A 20176-nucleotide genomic window follows, 5' to 3' on the forward strand; every position below is an offset into this window, starting at 1 on the left:
ATTATTAGCTGCCAGTGCCGCACTAAAACTTACCCTGTTTATAAATATATATATAACAGCACTACAGGCCTTAGACGCCCTTGGCTTCGATAGTCTTGACTAATTTCTTCCACTTTTTGCGGTCCTGTACTTGTCCTCTCCAGTCTCTTGTCAATCACAGTTGTTTAGAATTCAGCATATTTTCCAAGCCTGCGGAATATGATTGCCTATATTTTTCTTCATAACTTTTTTTGGATATTCTGTACCATAATTATTAGCTGCCAGTGCCGCACTAAAACTCACCCTGTTTATAAATATATATAACAGCACTACAGGCCTTAGACGCCCTTGGCTTCGATAGTCTTGACTAATTTCTTCCACTTTTTGCGGTCCTGTACTTGTCCTCTCCAGTCTCTTGTACCCATTTCTTCTAGGTCAGTCCGGACGGCATCAAACCACTTCCTTCGTGGTCTCCCTCTTCGTTTCTTCCCTTGTTCTCCTGCTGATAAAGCTCTTAAGATGTTTCTTTCTTGTGGCATTCGTAAAACATGACCCAACCATCTAACTCTCTGTGCCTTGATTTTCTGAGTAATTTTAGGTTTCTTATACATCTCCATTAGCTCCTGGTTTGTTCTTCTGCGCCATTCCCCGTTATGGTCCTTTATACCACCAAAAATTTTTCTCAATATTTTTCTCTCCCAAATCTCTAGTTTTTTTCTTCTTTCTGGTTCATTGTCCAAGTTTCACATGCATACAACACCGTTGGTCTCACTATTGTTTTATACGCTCGGATCTTGGCTGCCCTGGACACGTTTTTTGCCTTCAACAGTGCGTTTAATGAACCTACTGCTTTGCTACCTTTCAACAACCGTTTATCTATCTCTCTCTTCGTCTCCTCTATTTGTAACTGTTACTCCACGGTATTCAAATTCAGTTACCTTCTCAAATTTATAATATTTGTCATTTGTCCTTAGAGTAATCCACTTATTTTCTTCAGGATTTTCTCCTTTCATTTTCATATACTTGGGTTTTCCTTGGTTTATAGTCAGGCCATATTTTTTTGCTTCCTTTTCAAATTGCTTGAACATTTTTTGAAGTTCTACTCTTGAACGTGTCAAAAACACCAAGTCATCTGCAAAACCTATACACTGTTGTCTTCTGTTAAGAATCGTGCCGCTTGTCTGGATATTGGCTCCTCTAATTATATTTTCTAGTACTAGATTGAATAAGTCTGTTGACAGGGGGTCCCCTTGTTTTAATCCTCTTTGACGTTAAGCTGATTTGAAAAACTGTCTTCTATCATGACTTTATTGACTGTGTTGGTTAACGTCATTTTAACAAATCGTATCAGTTTCTCTGATATTCCTAGTGCTCTCATTGCTTCGTATAGCCCGTTTCGTGAGATGAAGTCATAAGCCAGTTTAAAATCGATAAAGAGCATATGCAAGCCTAGATTTTGTTCATAACTATTGTTTTGTAATAATTTTAGCAAAACAGTTTGATCGGTTGTTCCTCTTCCCTGTCTGAAACCAGCCTGGTATTCTCCTATTATCTCTGATTCATATGCTTTCAATCTAGTTCTTATAATTTTTGCTAATACCTTATACACCACTTCTAACAGTGAGATTTCTCTGTCATTTTCACATATTATGGTCTTATCACCTTTCTTGTGAATTGGGCAGATGAGTGCTGTATTCCACTGCTCCGGCATTTTTTCGTTTTCCCATATTTTCTTTATAAGTCGTGCTATTTTTTGCTGCAGTATATTTCCTCCTACCTTTAATATCTCTGCTGGCACTCCGCTTTCTCCGGCACTTTTATTATTTTTTAGGTCTTTTATTACTGTTATTATCTCCATTTCTGTCGGTGCTTGTGTTTGTTGTAGTTCCGCTTCTTGTACTGATTTGTTGTTGTTCGATTTCTTGCCCTCGCTGTTGCATATTTCTGTTTCTGTTTGGCCTTTATCGTTTAATAATTCTCCGAAGTACTGCCTATCTATTCAATTTTTCTGTCTTGTCTCCCAGCAACATACCATCTTTATTTCTGCAAAACATTGTGCACTTATTTTAAGTCCCTCGAGTTTTTTTTACTCCTTGATAAAAATTTTTAACTTCTTTTTGGACATAGTTTTCTTCCATTATTTTTAGTTGATTTTCCAGTGATTTTCTCTTCTTTTGCCTGCATAATCGTTTAGCTTCTCTTCTTTTGTCTTTATAATACTCTTTACTTTTTTCTGTAAAAAAGTAAAGAGTTTTATAAAGACTCTTTACTTGTTTCTAATATTTTCCATTTTTGCGTTGTTTCTCTGCTCTAGCATTCTTTTGCAGTCCTCATCAAACCATTGTTCTCTCTTTTCTTTTTCTGCTTTCTCAATGCTAAGGTCTGCTGCTTCTATCACAGCTGCTTGTATTAGTTCCCATCCCTCTTCTATGTTCCCCGTCGCGATTCTTTCCAATCTCTTGTTTATCTCTTCCTCTGTTCTTTTTGCAACCTATTTATCTTGGAGCCACTCTAATTGGTATTTTTTCCGTTGTGTTCCTTTTCATGGTAGTTTGGGAATTTCTTGCTTAAGTTTGACTATTGTCAATGTACAGGGTGATTGATTAGTAGGGTAAAGCTCAATAGCTCCGCTATAGTAATAGATAGCAATAAAAGATAATAACAAAAATTTTAGCCACCTTTGAGCTTCACATTACAAAATTAGTTAGAATGTTACAGGGTGTTCGATAACACAGTGGCAGACCTAACTTATGTTTTTTCAAATGGAACACCCTATATTTTATTTTATATTCGAAATCCTGTTAACTTCTCCATCACAAAACTATAAAGGTTTGTAATGTTATACAGGGTATTTACAAAGTTATAACCAATTTTGTATGAAAATCGTAACAAGTTCAACTCCCTGTATAAATAAAAATAAGCATAACAGCAATGGTTTATTAATGCCATATTTTTTTATTTATTGTCAAAATTTTTAAGAATTATTGATATTGCTAATTTTCTTTATATCAAATACAGGGTGAGTCAAAACACAAGTACATTATTTTCTCAGTAATGTTAAATGGAACACACTGTATTTTATATCATTATTGAAAAGTAACATTAACGTACTTTAATTTTTATATAACATTCCCTATGCCAAAATTTATTAGTTTTCGAGATATTTTCATTTTTCAGAGCAAATTATTTTAGGTGTTTAAATTTATCTAAATTTTAAGTAAGCCATGACTGAATTGACAATTGAAGATTACCGATTATCAATCCGGTAATCAATGTAACACTGTAGCAAATAAAGAAATACAGTAGAGCGTCGATTATCCGAACTAATTGGGGGACAGGGGTGTTCGGAAAATCGGTTTTTTCGGATAATCAAACTGTATTGATAGAGCCGTACATATTTATCCACAGGTGAATGAAAGCCATATATTTACATACCTACATACATACTCGTATATGCGTATCTTTAATGACAAATAGGACAATAATTATTACACAAAAAAGTGCAGTTTTTGCAACAAAATAAACATTTTTTAAGCGTTAATTACTAACGCTTGGTGAATATTACTAATGGTTAGGTGACAAGTTGAGAGTTCGGATAAGCGGTCGTTCGGTTGATCGACGTTCGGATAATCGACGCTCTACTGTAAAAATAATTTATTAGTAATACATTTTACAAACAAAAACACAACCACTACATGCAACATTTTTGAAACAATTAAAAACTATCTTTTTATGTAAATGCAACAAATAAACAAAGAAAATTAGTAATAAATTTTACAAAAAAACACACAAACACAAAATACAATATTTTGTGAAGACAATTAAACACTACTTTTGTATGTAAATGTAACAATGTAACAAATAAAGAACGAAGCATAATTTATCAGTAATACATTTTGCAAAAAACATGTTTGAAAAATTAGAACCTACTTTTATTAAAATATTTTTAATATTTAATTACATAAGGTGTTCAAAATGATCTAACACATTTATGTACGTCTAAAGACGATCATTGAATGAGCTACTTACTCTACGGAGCATTTGTAAATTAACACATCGAAATACACTTTGTATTCTATTTTTCATCTCATCCCTTATTGTTGGAGGTATTTTATAAACTTCATTATTAACGTAACCCCAAAAAAATCAGTCCAGTTTATTAAATTCTGGTGATTTGGGTGGCCACGCTACCGGTCCATTAAAAAATGAAAATATCTCGAAAAGTAATAAATTTAGACATAGGGAATGTTATCTAAAATTTAAAGTACGGTAATGGTACTTTTCAATAGTGATATAAAATACAGGGTGTTCCATTTAAAATTACTGAGAAAATAATGTACTTGCGTTTTGACTCACCCTGTATTTGATATAAAGAAAATTAGCAATATCGACCATTCTTGAAAATTTTAACAATACGTTAAAAAATATGGCATTAATAAACCGTTGTTGTTTTGCTTATTTTTATTTATACAGGGAGTTGAACTTGTTACGATTTTCATATAAAATTGGTTATAACTTTGTAAATACCCTGTATAACATAACAAATCTTTATATTTTTGTGATGGAGAAGTTAACAGGATTTCGAATTTAAAATAAAATATAGGGTGTTCCATTTAAAAAAAACATAAGTTTGGTCTGCCACTGTGTTATCGAACACCCTCTAACATTCTAACTAACTTTGTAATGTGAAGCTCAAAGGTGGCTAAAATTTTTGTTATTAACTTTTATTGCTATCTATTACTATAGCGGAGCTATTGAGCTTTACCCTACTAATCGATCACCCTGTATGATCACTGTCCGCGTCTGCTCCTCTGTAGCTTCTACAATCAATCACAGATCTGTTGTGCTTTCTTTAAATGAGAACATGGTCCATTTGGTTTCTCGTTTTCCCATCGGCAGAGATTCAGGTTATTTTGTGTCACCCTGTTTATAAATATTTAATAGATACTATGAAAGAGTCATTAAAATAGTATTTATATTTCATTAAATACTAATAGTCATGAGTAATTTGGAGAATCATGTAAACATTATTAATGATATTGACTATAGTAATAATAAAAATTAAACTGTTTAATTAATTTGTTTATATTTAATTTTATTTGCCTAGATTGCGGTTCAATGCACCATCAGATAAAAATCCAGTAATTCTCGTTAATTAATCACAGACACCTTGACTTTGCGATAGATATATTCCAACTGACTATCATTATAGGAGGTTCGTAGTATACAATATAATATAGGCCTGGATCTCGCGTACCAAAAAAAATTTATTAATAGCAAGTTGAAAATTTGTTCTTAACGGTGTCTAGTCGGACAAGCTTTGATGTATGCGAATACTGGAACAGAGAAAGTTTTAATTGTGGAACAGGTTACAAGTTTCGAACGTCAGACTACGAAAACGTTCCGTGTATTTTGTCAGACAGAACTTCCAATTGATTTGTTACCCTTTCATTAAACTCTCATGAAAAAATCAGACTGCTATTTACCACCAACATAATTTGTGTCATTTGACATGTTTTACATGTCGGACCTATTAAAATTAGCAACATATTTGTCGGACAAACATTTTTTCATGTATTAAATAAAGTATGAATAAACTTAAAAACAACCTGCTAGTTTTCACAATCATAAAATTTTCTAGAGGACACGTTCCACAATTAAAATCACGTTCCATAATTAAAACTTTCCTTGTTCCAGTGTTCCCATACATCAAAGTTTGTCCGACTAGACACCGTTAAGCTATTAAGAAATTTTCAGCTTGCTCTTAATCAACTTTTTTTGGTACGCGGGATCCAGGCCTAATAGGCCTTTATTTTTCTCAAATATTCGTTTTACATTTTTTTTTTAATTTTTAACGTTATACTTATTGTTCTGTTGTTCTGTCTTTCTTTCTATTTTGGACAAGACTGTTTTAATTTCATTACTTAACCCATTCGCGGACACGACTGCATATGCAGACACTTACAAAAGAAAATTACTGTCTGCATATATGCAGTCGTGTCCGCGAATGGGTTAAATATTGCGGTTTTCTATCTTCTTTAGTGTGGCTGCTGGCGTCTTTCACAGATTTTTTGATGCTGACTTTTTATGATTATGAAAGTAAAGATGATTCAGATTTGATTACAGAACAGGGCCTCCACTATGTACTTATACGTATTTCGGCTAACTTAGTCTCATCGGAGCACCTGTTTTTGACTAACTATTCTATCCACTTTTTGACTAACTATCCTATTAGGCTATTGATTACGTATTTTAGAAAGGAACTACAACGTTAACGGGGTTTTATTGTTTCATATAGTCAATGGACCTCTAAATAATAAAAACCCGCGGAGTGCTACCATTTAAAGGGGTGCGTTTTTGAGAAAGGGGTGAATTAGTCCCTAGGTACAGGGCAAATTAGGGTGAGTTTTGTGCACTTTGGGTACAAACATGTCTACAGGAAAATTGTTCCAGGTTAAATTTACTATCGAGACACCACCTTTTAAATTCAAAAATATTTTTTTGTTATAAAAATACGAATACGCAAGAAAAAAACACGAATAATAGCAATTTTGTTTTTTGTCCCATAACTTTTTTCCACGTGGATGTGGGTATAGGCATTGGTTCACGGAAAAAAATCTTCTATCCTTTCTCTTTAAAATGGCGTTTGGTTGAAGTCTCTATAATTTATATTTTTCAAAATATGATTTTTCAAAGTTCGCCATTCACAACGATTTTGGCTCATTTTGCTTGTTACTTAAAAAGTGATATTTCGATAGTAAAAAATTTAATCTGGAACAATTTTTCTGTAGACGTATTTATACCAAAAGTGCATAGAACTTACTCTAATGCATGAGTTATGCATGAGTTAAGATCCGAATACCGGATTAAGAGACATATTTGGCGCTTAATCTGATGTTACCTGACAAAGGATGTCTTTTAATTCGATATCTTAAACGTTAGTAAATATGTTATGTTTTGTAATAAAGAATTAACCGACTATTCGTGGCGCATGATTCGTTATTACACTTAAAAAGATGCGGATTTTTGTTTATGACAATGGATTATGTATCATTATTGGCGTTTAATTCGATATTACAAATCCTAGTGTGAGATTTTTTTTAATAAAATAAAAAATGTCGCTTAATACAGGCATTTAAAAACATTTTTTTTTTAATTTTTTTTACAAAAAACATATTTTTATACATAGATTTGCACCCTAGCTGCAAGATGGCACTATTATCTCGATTTTGGACTTTTGGCGGTTAATCCGTTATTACATAACGTGGTCCAATTATTACCCAATATCCAATTAATTATGAACCAAAGTGGAAAAAATTATAGGTCTGGATCCCGCGTATGAAAAAAAATTTGATTAATAGCAAGCTGAAAATTTTTTAATAGCTTAAGGGTGTCTAGTCGGACAAACTTTGATGTATGGGAACACTGGAACAGGGTAAGTTTTAATTGTGGAACAGGTTAAAAATTTGGAACGTCAGACTAAGAAGACGTCCCATGTATCTTGTCGGACAGAACTTCCAATTCATTAAACTGCCCTGCAAAAATCAGCCTGCTATTTATCACCAACTGGGCATTTTAATGAGTGGAACACGTAGAACATGTCAAATGACAGGAATTATGACAGCTGACAAATAGCAGTCTGATTTTTGCATGAGAGTTTAATGAAAGGGTAACAAATAAATTGGAAGTTCTGTCCGACAAAATACATGGGACGTTTTCGTGGCCTGACGTTCCAAATTTTTAACCTGTTCCACAATTAAAACTTCCCCTGTTCCAGTGTTCCCATACATCAAAGTTTGTCCGACTAGACACCCTTAAGCTATAATGTTCATCTTGCTATTAATTAACTTTTTTTTCATACGCGGGATCCAGACCTATTAATGAAATAAAAGGAAAATTAACATACTTAGATACTTTTTCTCAGAAATAGAAATTACGAAGTTGACTGATAAAATATAGTGAAGTTTAAATACTGACATATATTTCTCCCATAATTTCTGCGTTTTTGTCGAAGGGTGTGGCAACCCGCTTTAGTTGACTTAATTGTTTTATAATATGTTCGGTTAATGTGTTGATAAAAATAAACTTTTTGTCATTTTGTACACAATGATACAATGTTTGTTTAGTAAAAAAGATAATAACAAAAATTCCAAATGATAATGTCTAATTTTTTTAGGGTATATTACTTTAAGCCATGATTTCAGTGACCTACAATTTCTCATTGCTTGTGATGTTATTTTTCTTTTTTAATCTTAAGGATGGAATTGTATAATTATTGAAAGATAAATTTATGAAAAATATTGATAACATAATGTACATAAAAAAGTTATCTCCGAAATGGCGCGTCCGACAGGTGTATATTTCTTTGTTTTCCTCTGTTTTATGGTGTTTTTATTTACTGCATTTTCACTCGTTACTTCCATTATCCCATTTCTTTCCTTCTTCTTATTTTCTTTCCTAGCGTCTCATAAGATTTTTCAATACCTGTTCTTCTATTATGCCATTTCCGCAATAAGTCAATACTTTTCAAGATATTTACGAGCGAAATGTTTAGTTTTTAGCCGGTTAAATAGTTAGTTAGAAAAAACACGTTTTTAGACGGTTTTTCGCAAATAATTCAAAATATAAGTATTTTATCGAAAAAAAAAGCTTAGCAAAAATGTAGCTCATATAGAAAAACGAAAAAGTGGTGTATGTATGCCAGACACAAACCATTTTTTTATAAGGTACATGTTTGCTAAACATATTTTTTTAATAGTGTCCAGATAGCTCAAGCGCTAGGATGTCTGACTTCCACACAGGTAGGCCAGGGTCCGAATCACAGCGCCGGCGAGAAAGTCTTGACATTTTCAAATATCTATAGGCCTCATGTCGACTCAGCCTGAATAAAAATGAGTATTGATACGTTGAGTAAAACCAGGGGTAATAATAGGCGGTTGAAGCGTAGCACTGGCCCTGTTATGGGTCATTCCACGAACATATCCTGTTTTGGATTACTTCGACAACGAATATTTTACTGTGCAACATAAGAAGTACGAAAGTATTTATTTGTTTGAGAATATCCGGGCAGTCAATTGAATTATGCAGCAATTATTATAAAAATATTAGTGAATCACAATTTCGCTTCATTTCTAATGAAACCATATCTAAACTATTACACAACTAACTATTTCTGATGCCTCTCTCTGGATATATGCCGTTAATCTTAAATGATAAATATTTCAAAAATTTACGCTGCACCTTTTCAATCAACTGAACATGTGAATTATAAAACGGAGACCAAATTATAGACGCATATTCTAATTTACAACGTACATAAGAGAAATATAGTAATTTGAAAGTTTTTATGTTAGTAATATTTCGGCCATTTCTGACTATAAATCCATAATATGATTTAAGTGCTTCAGAAATTTTTAAAGATATATGTTCAGTAAATGAAAGTTTACAGCCGAAAATTATGCCAAGATCTTTAATTTTATTCACATGTTCTAGTTCGCTACCATCAATAGTATCTATAAACATAGTTTATACTATTATGTTTCCTTGAGTAACTTACAACTTTGCATTTATTTGCATTAAGATTTAAATAGTTTTCTTTACACCATTCATGCACTCAGTTCATTCTGGATAGTGTGACAATCATTGATATCGTTAATTTCTAAGTAAACTTTTAAATCATCTGCATAACACAAACAGGGCACAGAAATTTTCTCACATAAGTCATTAATAAATAACAAAAACAAAAGTGGACCTAGATTTGATCCTTGTGGGACTCCAGATGAAGGTATGTATTTGTGAGAGTTATAACCATTATACGATACAAATTGAGTTCTACCAGACAAATAGGAGTTTATGAAAGCGACAGCTTCTTTAGAAAAACCAAAAAGGGACAATTTGGAAAGAAGAACTCCATGATGAATTTTGTCAAAGGCCTTTGAAAAATCAGTATATATAACGTCAACTTGGGATCTCCTATCCAACGCCTTAGATATGTACTGTGTTATTCCCAATAAGTTTGTAACTGTGGATCGATTAGCAATGAATCCTGTAACTAACAAAATTTATTAGAGAACTAAAACTAACGAGTAGGTACAGTAGGACTGTCAACTGTCAAATATAAGTCAAATTAATAATGTAAACATTGTTAAATGAAAGTAACAATTTACTGTTTTTTTCCATTCTGCAAAATACAGAGTGTTCTATAAATAAACGTTAAAATGTATAGATACCTACGTAATAGATAATAGACTATTGAATATTGTACAGGGCGTCAATAAGTTATTTTCATCAATGACATAGTATGACGTCACTTTTACTCCCTAGGGAGGAAAAGCAAAAGTGACGTCATGGTATTTCATTCATGAAATATAACTTATTGACGCCCTGTACAATATCTATTTTCTATTACATAAGTATCTATACATTTTAACGTTTATTTATAAAACACCCTGTATTTTGCAGAATGGTAAAAAACAGTAAATTGTTATTTTGATTTAACAATGTTTACATTAATAATTTGACTTAGGTATATTTGACAGTTGACAGTTATATTGTACCTACTTGTTAGTTTTAGTTCTAATAAATTTTGTTGGTCAGTTACATAAATAAATTAACTAAAAATGAAAAAATTACTTGTTATTTGAGGAAGGTGGAAAAACCATATCTATAACATGGGAGTAAAGTACCTTTTCCTCCTTTGAATGATTATGGGCAGTAAACTTCATTCTCGGGAGGAAAAGTAGTAGCACTTTCCTCCCTTGTTATACAAATAGCTATTTCCACCTACCTCTACCGAAAGTATACTTTTCCGGACCTGATTGTAGGGAGCAAAGTTGTACTTTTCCTCCCTAGGGAGGAAAATATTTTTCCTCCCTAGGGAGGAAAAAAAAGTAAAAGTGACGTAGTAAAAGTGACCTAGTAAAAAAAAAAGTAAAAGTGACGTCATGGTATTTTATTCATGAAATATAACTTATTGACGCCCTGTACAATACCTATTTTCTATTACGTAAGTATCTATACATTTTAACGTTTACTTAAAAACAACATTTATTTAACTCTGTATTTTGCAGAATGGTAAAAAAACAGTAAATTGTTATTCTGATTCAACAATGTTTACATTAATAATTTGACTTATATTTGACAGTTGACAGTTATATTGTACCTACTTGTTAGTTTTAGTTCTAATAAATTTTGTTGGTTAGTTACATAAATAAATTAAGGAAAAATGAAAAATGACTTGTTATTTGAGGAAGGTGGAAAAACCATATGTATAACATGGGAGTAAAGTGCCTTTTCCTCCCTTGAATGATTACTGCCCTCCGCTACGCGTCGGGCAGTAAACTTCATTCTCGGGAGGAAAAGTAGCACTTTCCTCCCTTGTTATACAAATAGCTATTTCCTTGTGGATTTCTATATTATTTGTTTTTCATTTTCGCCGGATTTTATTGTTACTTAAGACGCTACGTCTAAAAACGATTAAAAATTTAGTATCAGATTTATTCGCAAATTATATATTTCCGACACGCATGTATTTTTTTTATAGTTACCGTCTTTGATAGGATTTCTTTTATTTTTATTCTATGTTGGGTGTGATTTAATTATAGAAATTTCCCATGTCGTCCTTGGATATTAATTACAATGCGTGACTCACACGACTGACTAATGAATATTAGTTAAAAGAGTCGTCATCTGATATGGTAAATATTTATAATTATGTATATAAATATGATACGGAGTGATACTGATAACAAGTGATTAGGATATTTATATTTTATGGCTCTTCTTAGATGGCTGCCAGGATTGTATTAGCCTAATTTGCTCTTGTTATGGAATTTAAGCCGTATTTTATTGCAATTTGCAACTTTAAACTTCCAGCGGGCGCGCTGTTTTAAATTTTACGACAAAATCACTTGATTGTACCTACCACACATCGATCCTCGAGATTGGAGAAAAATAGATCTTCGGGTTCAACGAAGTGTTATCATTATCAGTCATTTCCAGTTGAGATGGTATGCAATTATTGAAACAATGAGAATGTTGATTCTGAGTTATATTCTTTTAAAATATTAATTTTTGAAATGTTGCTTCGTCTATTTGTAGTTCCAGTGCGATTAAGATTAAGCCTAATAGGTTGTGAAACTGGTCCTATGTCACCTTCCGATTCCTAGTCCTAGCTCATTAGTCTATCTTTCCATAGGTCTTCTTCGAGATTCCTCTCAGGCATCTCTTTGTCGATACGTGAAAAGAGAACACACTACTAAAACATCACAAATTCTTTAAAACACTTGGGGACAACGTTCGAAAAGACTCTTCTTCAAGTACCAACTGACAAAGATAGATGGAAAAAGATCAATAAATCTGAGACACAAGGTAATTTTCTCTATTTACTACGATTGCGCCACGGAATATCAAAATATTTACATTATCGAGTCAAACAAACCAAGTAACTTCCTGATTGCAACGTATGAGTCAATTGAATATATATGTAATATACTCACGGACAAAAATATTGCATATGCATGTGAAATAATTTTTTTTTGTGCTGCTATCTTTTTAACCCCCCCCCCCTCCCCAGTATCACTGGAATAGGATTTCTTTTTCAAATGCGATGTTTTAAAGTGTCATATAAATGCTATAATCGGATTTAAATCTGATCTGGGCTATATGCTGGCCACTATAATTTTTAAATTGAATCTCAACAACGTAAATATTATATTCACTAGCGACATGAAGCCGTGCATTAGCACCAATATGTCATATCCAATGTGGCTTGCAAATGGCAAAACATGTCCATGTACATGTCAGTTGGCATTCGTCTAATCACCTCCACGTGTTTGGTATGTCCTTTCAAAGCAATACCGCTCTGTAGCACTATGCCACCACCACCTAAACTAACGCTCTGTATGAGGTTACAACTGACATACTGTTTGCCAACTCTTCTGTAGACGAAGTTTTGACAATCTTGTTCCAAATGATGAACGGTATGCCGGATGTAACCTCATACAGAGCGTTAATTTTGGTGGTGGCGATACCTTAGAGATACCAAACTTGTGGAGGTTATTGGGTGAATGACAGCTGATATGTGCATTAAAAACATTTTAGAAGATCATGTTTTGCTATTTGCAAGCAATATCGGATAACAAATTCGTGTTAATGCACCATAATGATGGAGGTCTTCATGTCGGTAGAATAGTGAATACTTACCTTGAAAGATTTAATTTAAAAATTATATTGGCCACCATATTAGGCCTGGATCCCGCGTAAGAAAAAAAGTTGATTAATAGCAAGCTGAAAATTTGTTAATGGGTTAACGGTGTCTAGTCTGACAAACTTTGATGTACGGGAACACTGGAACAGCGGAAGTTTTAATTGTGGAACAGCTTAAAAATGTGGAACGTCAGATTACGAAAACGCCCCATGTATTTTATCGGACAGAACTTCCACTTGATTTGTTACCGTTTCATTAAACTCTCATGCAAAAATCAGACTGCTATTATTTATCACCAATATAATTCCTGTCATTTAACGTGTTCTTCGTGTTGAACTCATTAAAATGCCAAGTTGGTGATAAACACCAGTCTGTTTTTTGCATGGGAGTTTAATGAAATGGTAACAAATCAATTGGAAGTTCTGTCCGACAAAATACGTGGAACGTTTTCGTAGTCTGACGTTCCAAATTTTTAACCTGTTCCACAATAATTAAAACTTCCGCTGTTCCAGTGTTCCCATACATCAAAGTTTGTTCTACTAGACACCGTTAAGCTATTAATAAATGTTCAGCTTGCTATTAATCAACTTTTTTTTTGGTACGCGGGATCCAGGTCTATATAGCCCATTATCAAATTTAAATCCGATTGTACCATTTATATATGATACTTAAAAAACATCGCATTCGGAAAAGAAATCCTATTTCTGTGACACTGGGAGCAGCACAAAAAATTTCATGTGGTAGGTTAATTTCTATATAATATGCAATATTTTTGTCCGTGAGTGTATAAATAATAACAATAATAAACATATGTGTTCGTCATTCAACTTTATGTGGTGGTTTTATTGTGCATATATGTATGTATATAATGTGATGTAATGTTGCCATACGCTCAAAAAACAATAAAAATGGGAGAAATAATATAAATTAACTACACTCATTACGAAAATAATCAGATTATGAATAAAACCAATTAACAGTGATCCTCTTCAATTCAAAATGAATGTTGCGAATCTAATCAGGGATTTGTGACATAAATATTCATTCACGTGTAGCTGGCAATTCTCAGCAATTACGTTAATCGTTTTTTGTAAACATTACATTTAGGTATTATAACAACCATGGTTAATAGGCGAAGCAACGAAGCACTAAAAAGCCCAAAACCTAGGAATTTTGTGCAGTAAGATGAATCGTCATGCAACTTTTTGCATTCGATTCGAGAGAGTGCTAAGCAATTTTGTGAACTAAATTGATCTCCGGCAAAAATTTTTGTGCATAATAAAATGCATTTTCAAAGTGCATCTCGAAGAGATGGAAAATGAAAAATTTAGAACTCGGAAAAATTGACGGATATGAGTTCAATTTTTATACTTGGGGGTTTTAGAGGTCTCTGAATACGAATTTCATGACGGGGATGGTCTCCGAGGTACCTGGTGCCCAGCGTGGAAGTCGTCGCCTGGTACGATCGAATAATTCGCGGGACGATCGAATAATTCGCGAAATGAAGATTGTATCGAAAAACTGAAAAATACGTGTTCAATATTTTTCAAAAATCTATCGAATGACATTAAACACGACCCCCCACTCCACCCTCTGGAGGTGACTTGAAAAAACTTAAAAAGACACCCCCATTTGTTATTGCAGATTTGGATTGCTTACGTAAAAATAAGCAACTTTTATTCGAGACATTTTTATGGCCATGGTATAGTGGGTAAAATAAGGTAGCGCCATGGAGCCATGGCACTACCTTATTTTTATGCAGAAACATATTTTTTTATCTTTAAACCGTTTTAATGCCCGTTCATTTTTTGTGCGTATTTCTTTTCTCTTTATAACTCATATAAAATCTGGCAACTGTGCAGTGTAGTACAACTTTCGCCACTCACAGCGGACGGGATGATCCACGATGATCGCATCGTGCCAGTGCCAAAATCTTAGATGGCTCAGCTGAAAAGAGAAAGATTTTACGGCCATTCTGTGTAAGTGACAGAGATAGAGCTATATTGCACTTTTAATACACGTTAAATGAGACTATTCGTGCCTGGCTCGACAAGGAAGATCTAATATTTTTTACTATGATCATAGCGTTATCACAGTGAATATTGGATCGTAGATGCAAAAAGATTCTCGTAATACAGGGTAGTACATTCTATTTTCGAGTTTCTTTACGCGCTCGCTCGCTCGTTTTTGGATTTATAATTATTACATTTTTAATAATTGACTTTTTAATATAAACTATTATATTTTTAAGTAATTTAAAATGTTTTAATTATTAATAAAACCCGAGTTAAATTCAGCTTATCGTGATAGTCTAATTCAGAGGTTCCCAAACTATTTTTTCTCGTAGACCACTTTAACAATTTACTGGTTTCGGTGGTCCCCTGCTGCTACATTTTTACCATATTCCCAAAACTCGTCCCATGAATATGAAGATCTAACGATGGAAATTGGCGTCGCGGGTGAGTTCCAACCCTAAATTCATCATCATTCATCATCACCCAGCTCTTTGCGTCCACTGCTGGACATAGGCCTCCCTAATTTTTGTCCATTGTGTTCTATTTTGGGCACTTTGCATCCAATTTCTTGACATTTTCTTGATATCGTCAGTCCAATGAGTAGGTGGTCTTCCTCTACTTATTTTGTCTAATCTCGGCATCCACTCAAATAATCTCTTCGTCTACCTCCCATCACTGATTCGGGCGACGTGTACGGCCAAGTTCCATTTCAGGGTGGCAATTCGGGAAATTACATCGGTAACTCCTGTTCTTCGTCTTCGAAAATAGTCCCAAATTCGAAGTGGTAAAAATAAAGAAAAAATAGTAGGTATATTTTCTTACGATCTATTTATTAAAATGATAATGATAACAGATTTAAAAGAATTAAAATGAAACACTAATAACGTTATGTAACTTTAAATATGCAAATCAATAATAAAAAATACCCATAATTTTAATGGGAGGGATTGACAGCAAATTATCAATATTTGGCTTCAGTTTTGTAAGGATTAACCGCAAATCTCCCCGTTCTGTAATGTTTAATGCGCTCCCTTTTTTTTTTGTTAATAGGTTTGTAACGACACTAAAACTTTTTTCGACAAGATATGACGAGGTAAACGCTATCAAAAGTTTTCTCACAATTTCCCACAGCCCAGGATATTTTTCAGGTGTTTCTGCCTGCAGCCAAAATGTTTGATAGCCTTTTTTAAATTGCACCTTCAGTTCTTCATTGGTGCTGAGCTCTAGTAGTTCCTCTTGTAATACCACATCCGCCACTTCCGTTTCATCAAATGGATTTATGACCCATGGTGGTATTTCCATTATCAAAATATCTTTAAATCTGTTTTTGAAGTCATCATGCAGCGCATTTAAATATTGAACGTATGTCTGAATAGACATGCTGTATGTGACAAGTTTGGAAACTGTGAGAATTCGCGTCACTAATATCTTGCTTCATAAATTTCAATTTTCCAAGAAAAGCCGAAACTACACTCTTTGTTTTTATTAAATTTAGGTTACCCCCTTGTAACTGCAAGTTAATCTCATTAAATTTTTTGAACAAATCTGTCAAAAACGCGATGATGTCTGCTTTTCATTTGATCAGGTTTTCCTTTAAATCTGGATCTTTACTTTCCAGAAACTCTAAAACTGATTCAAAAAGTAAGTAAAACCTTGTTAAACATGCACCCTTCGACCCATGTGAAAAACGGCATTTTAAAGTTTTCTACACAGTAAAATTTGATCAAAAACTTGTTTTTAATCAAAATAACTTGTCATAATATATTTTTTAAGTCCCTACTATTAAAACATAATTTTTTTCAATTAATATTTTACGATAAAAAAATGCTTGTTTAAATAAATACCAAATCACTATAAAATTTTCGTGGACCCCCACTTACAACTTGTGAACCCCCATTTTTATTTCACGCCAACGTAGACCCCCGTTGAGTCTCTCGTGGACCCCTGGGGGTCCACCTGGACCACTTTGGGAATCACTGGTCTAATTAAACACAATGAACAAGAAGTGGATAAAGAATCGATATGTTTTGAATCTAATTAAAAATTATATCTATATGGTTTTGTGGAGCTTTCGAGTTAGTTTTGAGAAATCACGACGAAAAGGAAAATTCAGAAAATAAGAATCATCTTTATGGAACTGTTCAATGTTTGCCGAATTAGACAACGACATAGGTTCATATTCAAAGTTCCAAATCTTTAAAAGCATGTACCTCAAAATAACACAAAATGAACTCCTTCAGTGCATCGTAGATAAAACGACAGACGTCGCGTCGCTGGTGAATTTCAGTTGGTTATAGTTTTCCGATATTTGTGTAAAGGGCGACAAGTTGAGAGATTTTGGATTTTACTTGTTGGACGGACATGATGTCAAATCAATCACTGAATGCATTTTAAATGTTTAAATTTTTTGACACCCCAGAAATGGTATATACCTACCTATATAATTTAAAAGTATCCGTACCTATTTTTTTAAATTTCTATTTTATACCTTTTTTGACAATATCGTGAATCCGTCACTAAAAATGTAGGCAGCTGCCCGAATTCTGGCACTACCTACTTTTACTATTACCATTAACCTACTAGGTAATCTACTAATACATACAGGGTGACAGAGTTAAATGGAATAAATTAAATAAATTAATTATTTCCTGAATGAGCCCGAAATGGGTCGATTTTTATTTTCAAATTACGATTTTTTGGCATATATACGCATATAAAATCATACTAGTGACGTCATACATCTGGGCGTGATGACCATCTTTGGTTTTAATTTCAAAGTATTCCATAATTTTGTACATGAGTGTATTTCAATAATTAAATGTAACCTCAATATTAAAAAAACCATGTGGGATGCTCCACACTGTGCAAAGACATTTCTAATTTAATAATAAATTTCTGTCACTTCTAACATTGTGTTTCTTTTGTTTCAGATAATGATTACTCAAAATCCACACATAATGCATGGAATGGTGCTCACAGTGGCCTTAATCTACCTATCCTGCGTCCACCTACATCGTCAAATTTACGATTACGGTTCATACGGGTTAGACATAAGCGGGCCGTTGATGGTGATTACCCAGAAAGTAATCTCTTTAGCCTTCAGTCTTCACGACGGTCTTACCAAACAACAAGAAGAAATGACGCACAACCAGAAATACCACGCCGTGTACAAAACTCCCAACGTCTTAGAATATTTTAGTTATTCTTTGTTGTTCCCCTCTTTAATGGCGGGACCTATCATTTTTTACAACGACTATGTAGATTTTATAGAGGGGAACAACTATGTGAAGGCCAGGAATAGCGTAGAAAACTCGAAAGTCGTACGAGAACCTAGTCCCGTGAAAGCTATAATCAAAAAAGTTGCGATCGCTCTGTTTTGCGCTTACATTTTCCTGAAGTTCCTACCGAGATTCCCGATTGCGCGCGTGAAAGACCAACATTTTGTCGAAAATACCAGCATAAGCTATATATTCTGGTACTTGACAGTCAGTACAACTCTAGTTAGGTTTAAGTATTATTTCGCGTGGACTATAGCGGATGCTATCTGCAACAACTGTGGTATAGGCTTCTCGGGATACGCGGAAGATGGTACAGATAGGTGGGATAAGATTTCTAATGTAGATATATTTCAGTTTGAATTCGCTACTAGTCTTAAGCAGGGCATTGAGGCTTGGAACAAAGGTACAAATATTTGGTTAAGAATGATAGTTTATGAGAGAACAAAAAAGTTCCCTACTGTTTTAACATATGTATTATCGGCTGTGTGGCATGGGTTCTACCCTGGATACTATTTGACATTCCTCAGTGGCGCTGTGTTTACTTTTGCTGCTCGAACTGTACGACGCCATGTCAGAAACTACTTTATGACAACTAAAGAGGCCAAACTATTGTATGACCTTATAACTTTTGCTGTGACTCATTTTGTATTCGCTTATCTTACTTTCCCCTTTGTTTCTTTAGAATTCTGGTCTTCCATAGTATTATATAATAGAATGTATTGGTGTCTTCATTTAGGAGCTATCGCTGCAATGATATTCCTACCACAATGTGTGCCTAAATCTCAAGCAAGAGAACTATCTTCTAAGAGTGGTATCGCTTTAGCTCTACGACAAGCGGGACCATATTCCAGAAACGAATGACTGAATAATCAGAGAATTTGACAAAAATCATTTATATTTTATACGCACAAACGCACAAATTTCTCTAACGAAATTCGACTGATTTTTTTACAATGTTGCAAACTCTCAAAGTACTGACAATTTTTTATAAGTTTTTCAAAATACTGTTTCAAATTATTTATACCAGCTAAGTTAATACCAAAAAATACTCGAAACGAATCCTTGAAAGTTTTAAATATTTATGTTAAACGTTTGATCAAAATATAGTATTGAATGTTTGTAATTAATTTGTTTTATTTCTTTTACAAACTCCCCTGTAATGTGAAAATAGCTACGAGATAGCTGAATGTTGGTAAAGAGAAGAAGATCAAGCCCCACGCATGGGTGATACTTTTAAATCTAACGAAAATTAAACCTGGATGGTAAGAAAGGGTGTAATACGCCAGTTAATGAGAGCAAGAACAGGATATTACCTCCGAATTCTATCCTACTGCATGGATTTTAATAAAATTTTGGGAATAGCCTTTATTTATCTCCTAATTCAAAGTCTCCCCTATATACTATGGAGCTTTTATCTTGGGGCGGTTCCCACCCCTTCAAGGGGGTGGAAAATTTTTTGGTCAAAATAACCACGGAAGTGGCTAGAGACCCTAATTCTAACCAAAAAATGTTCTATTTGTTTTAAAACTCGATACTTTTTGAGTTAATCGTGGTTGAAAATTTCCCATTTTCATTGAAAAATGAATACCTTAAAAACTATGCATCTAACTTAAAAAAACTATATATAATATTTTTGTAGCTTATAAAAAACAAAGAGATTCGTTCGTACATAAATCTTCTAGTTAACAAAAAAAAGA

The 20176-nt window shown here is 33.5% G+C and overlaps 1 protein-coding gene across 1 annotated transcript in view; it reads left to right on the top strand.

The window, feature by feature from the left end:
- LOC114326306 (lysophospholipid acyltransferase 6) overlaps window positions 1-19602 on the top strand; it is a 76941-nt gene extending 57339 nt beyond the window's left edge. Inside the window, exon 2 of the mRNA XM_028274621.2 lies at window positions 18132-19602. Coding sequence (XP_028130422.1) covers window positions 18132-19340 — 1209 coding nt within the window. The 3' untranslated portion in view covers window positions 19341-19602. The remainder of the gene's footprint in view (window positions 1-18131) is intronic.
- Window positions 19603-20176: the final 574 nt, after the last annotated feature.

Source organism: Diabrotica virgifera, chromosome 4, assembly GCF_917563875.1.
Source record: "Diabrotica virgifera virgifera chromosome 4, PGI_DIABVI_V3a".
In the NCBI taxonomy this organism is placed as follows: Eukaryota; Metazoa; Arthropoda; class Insecta; order Coleoptera; family Chrysomelidae; genus Diabrotica; species Diabrotica virgifera.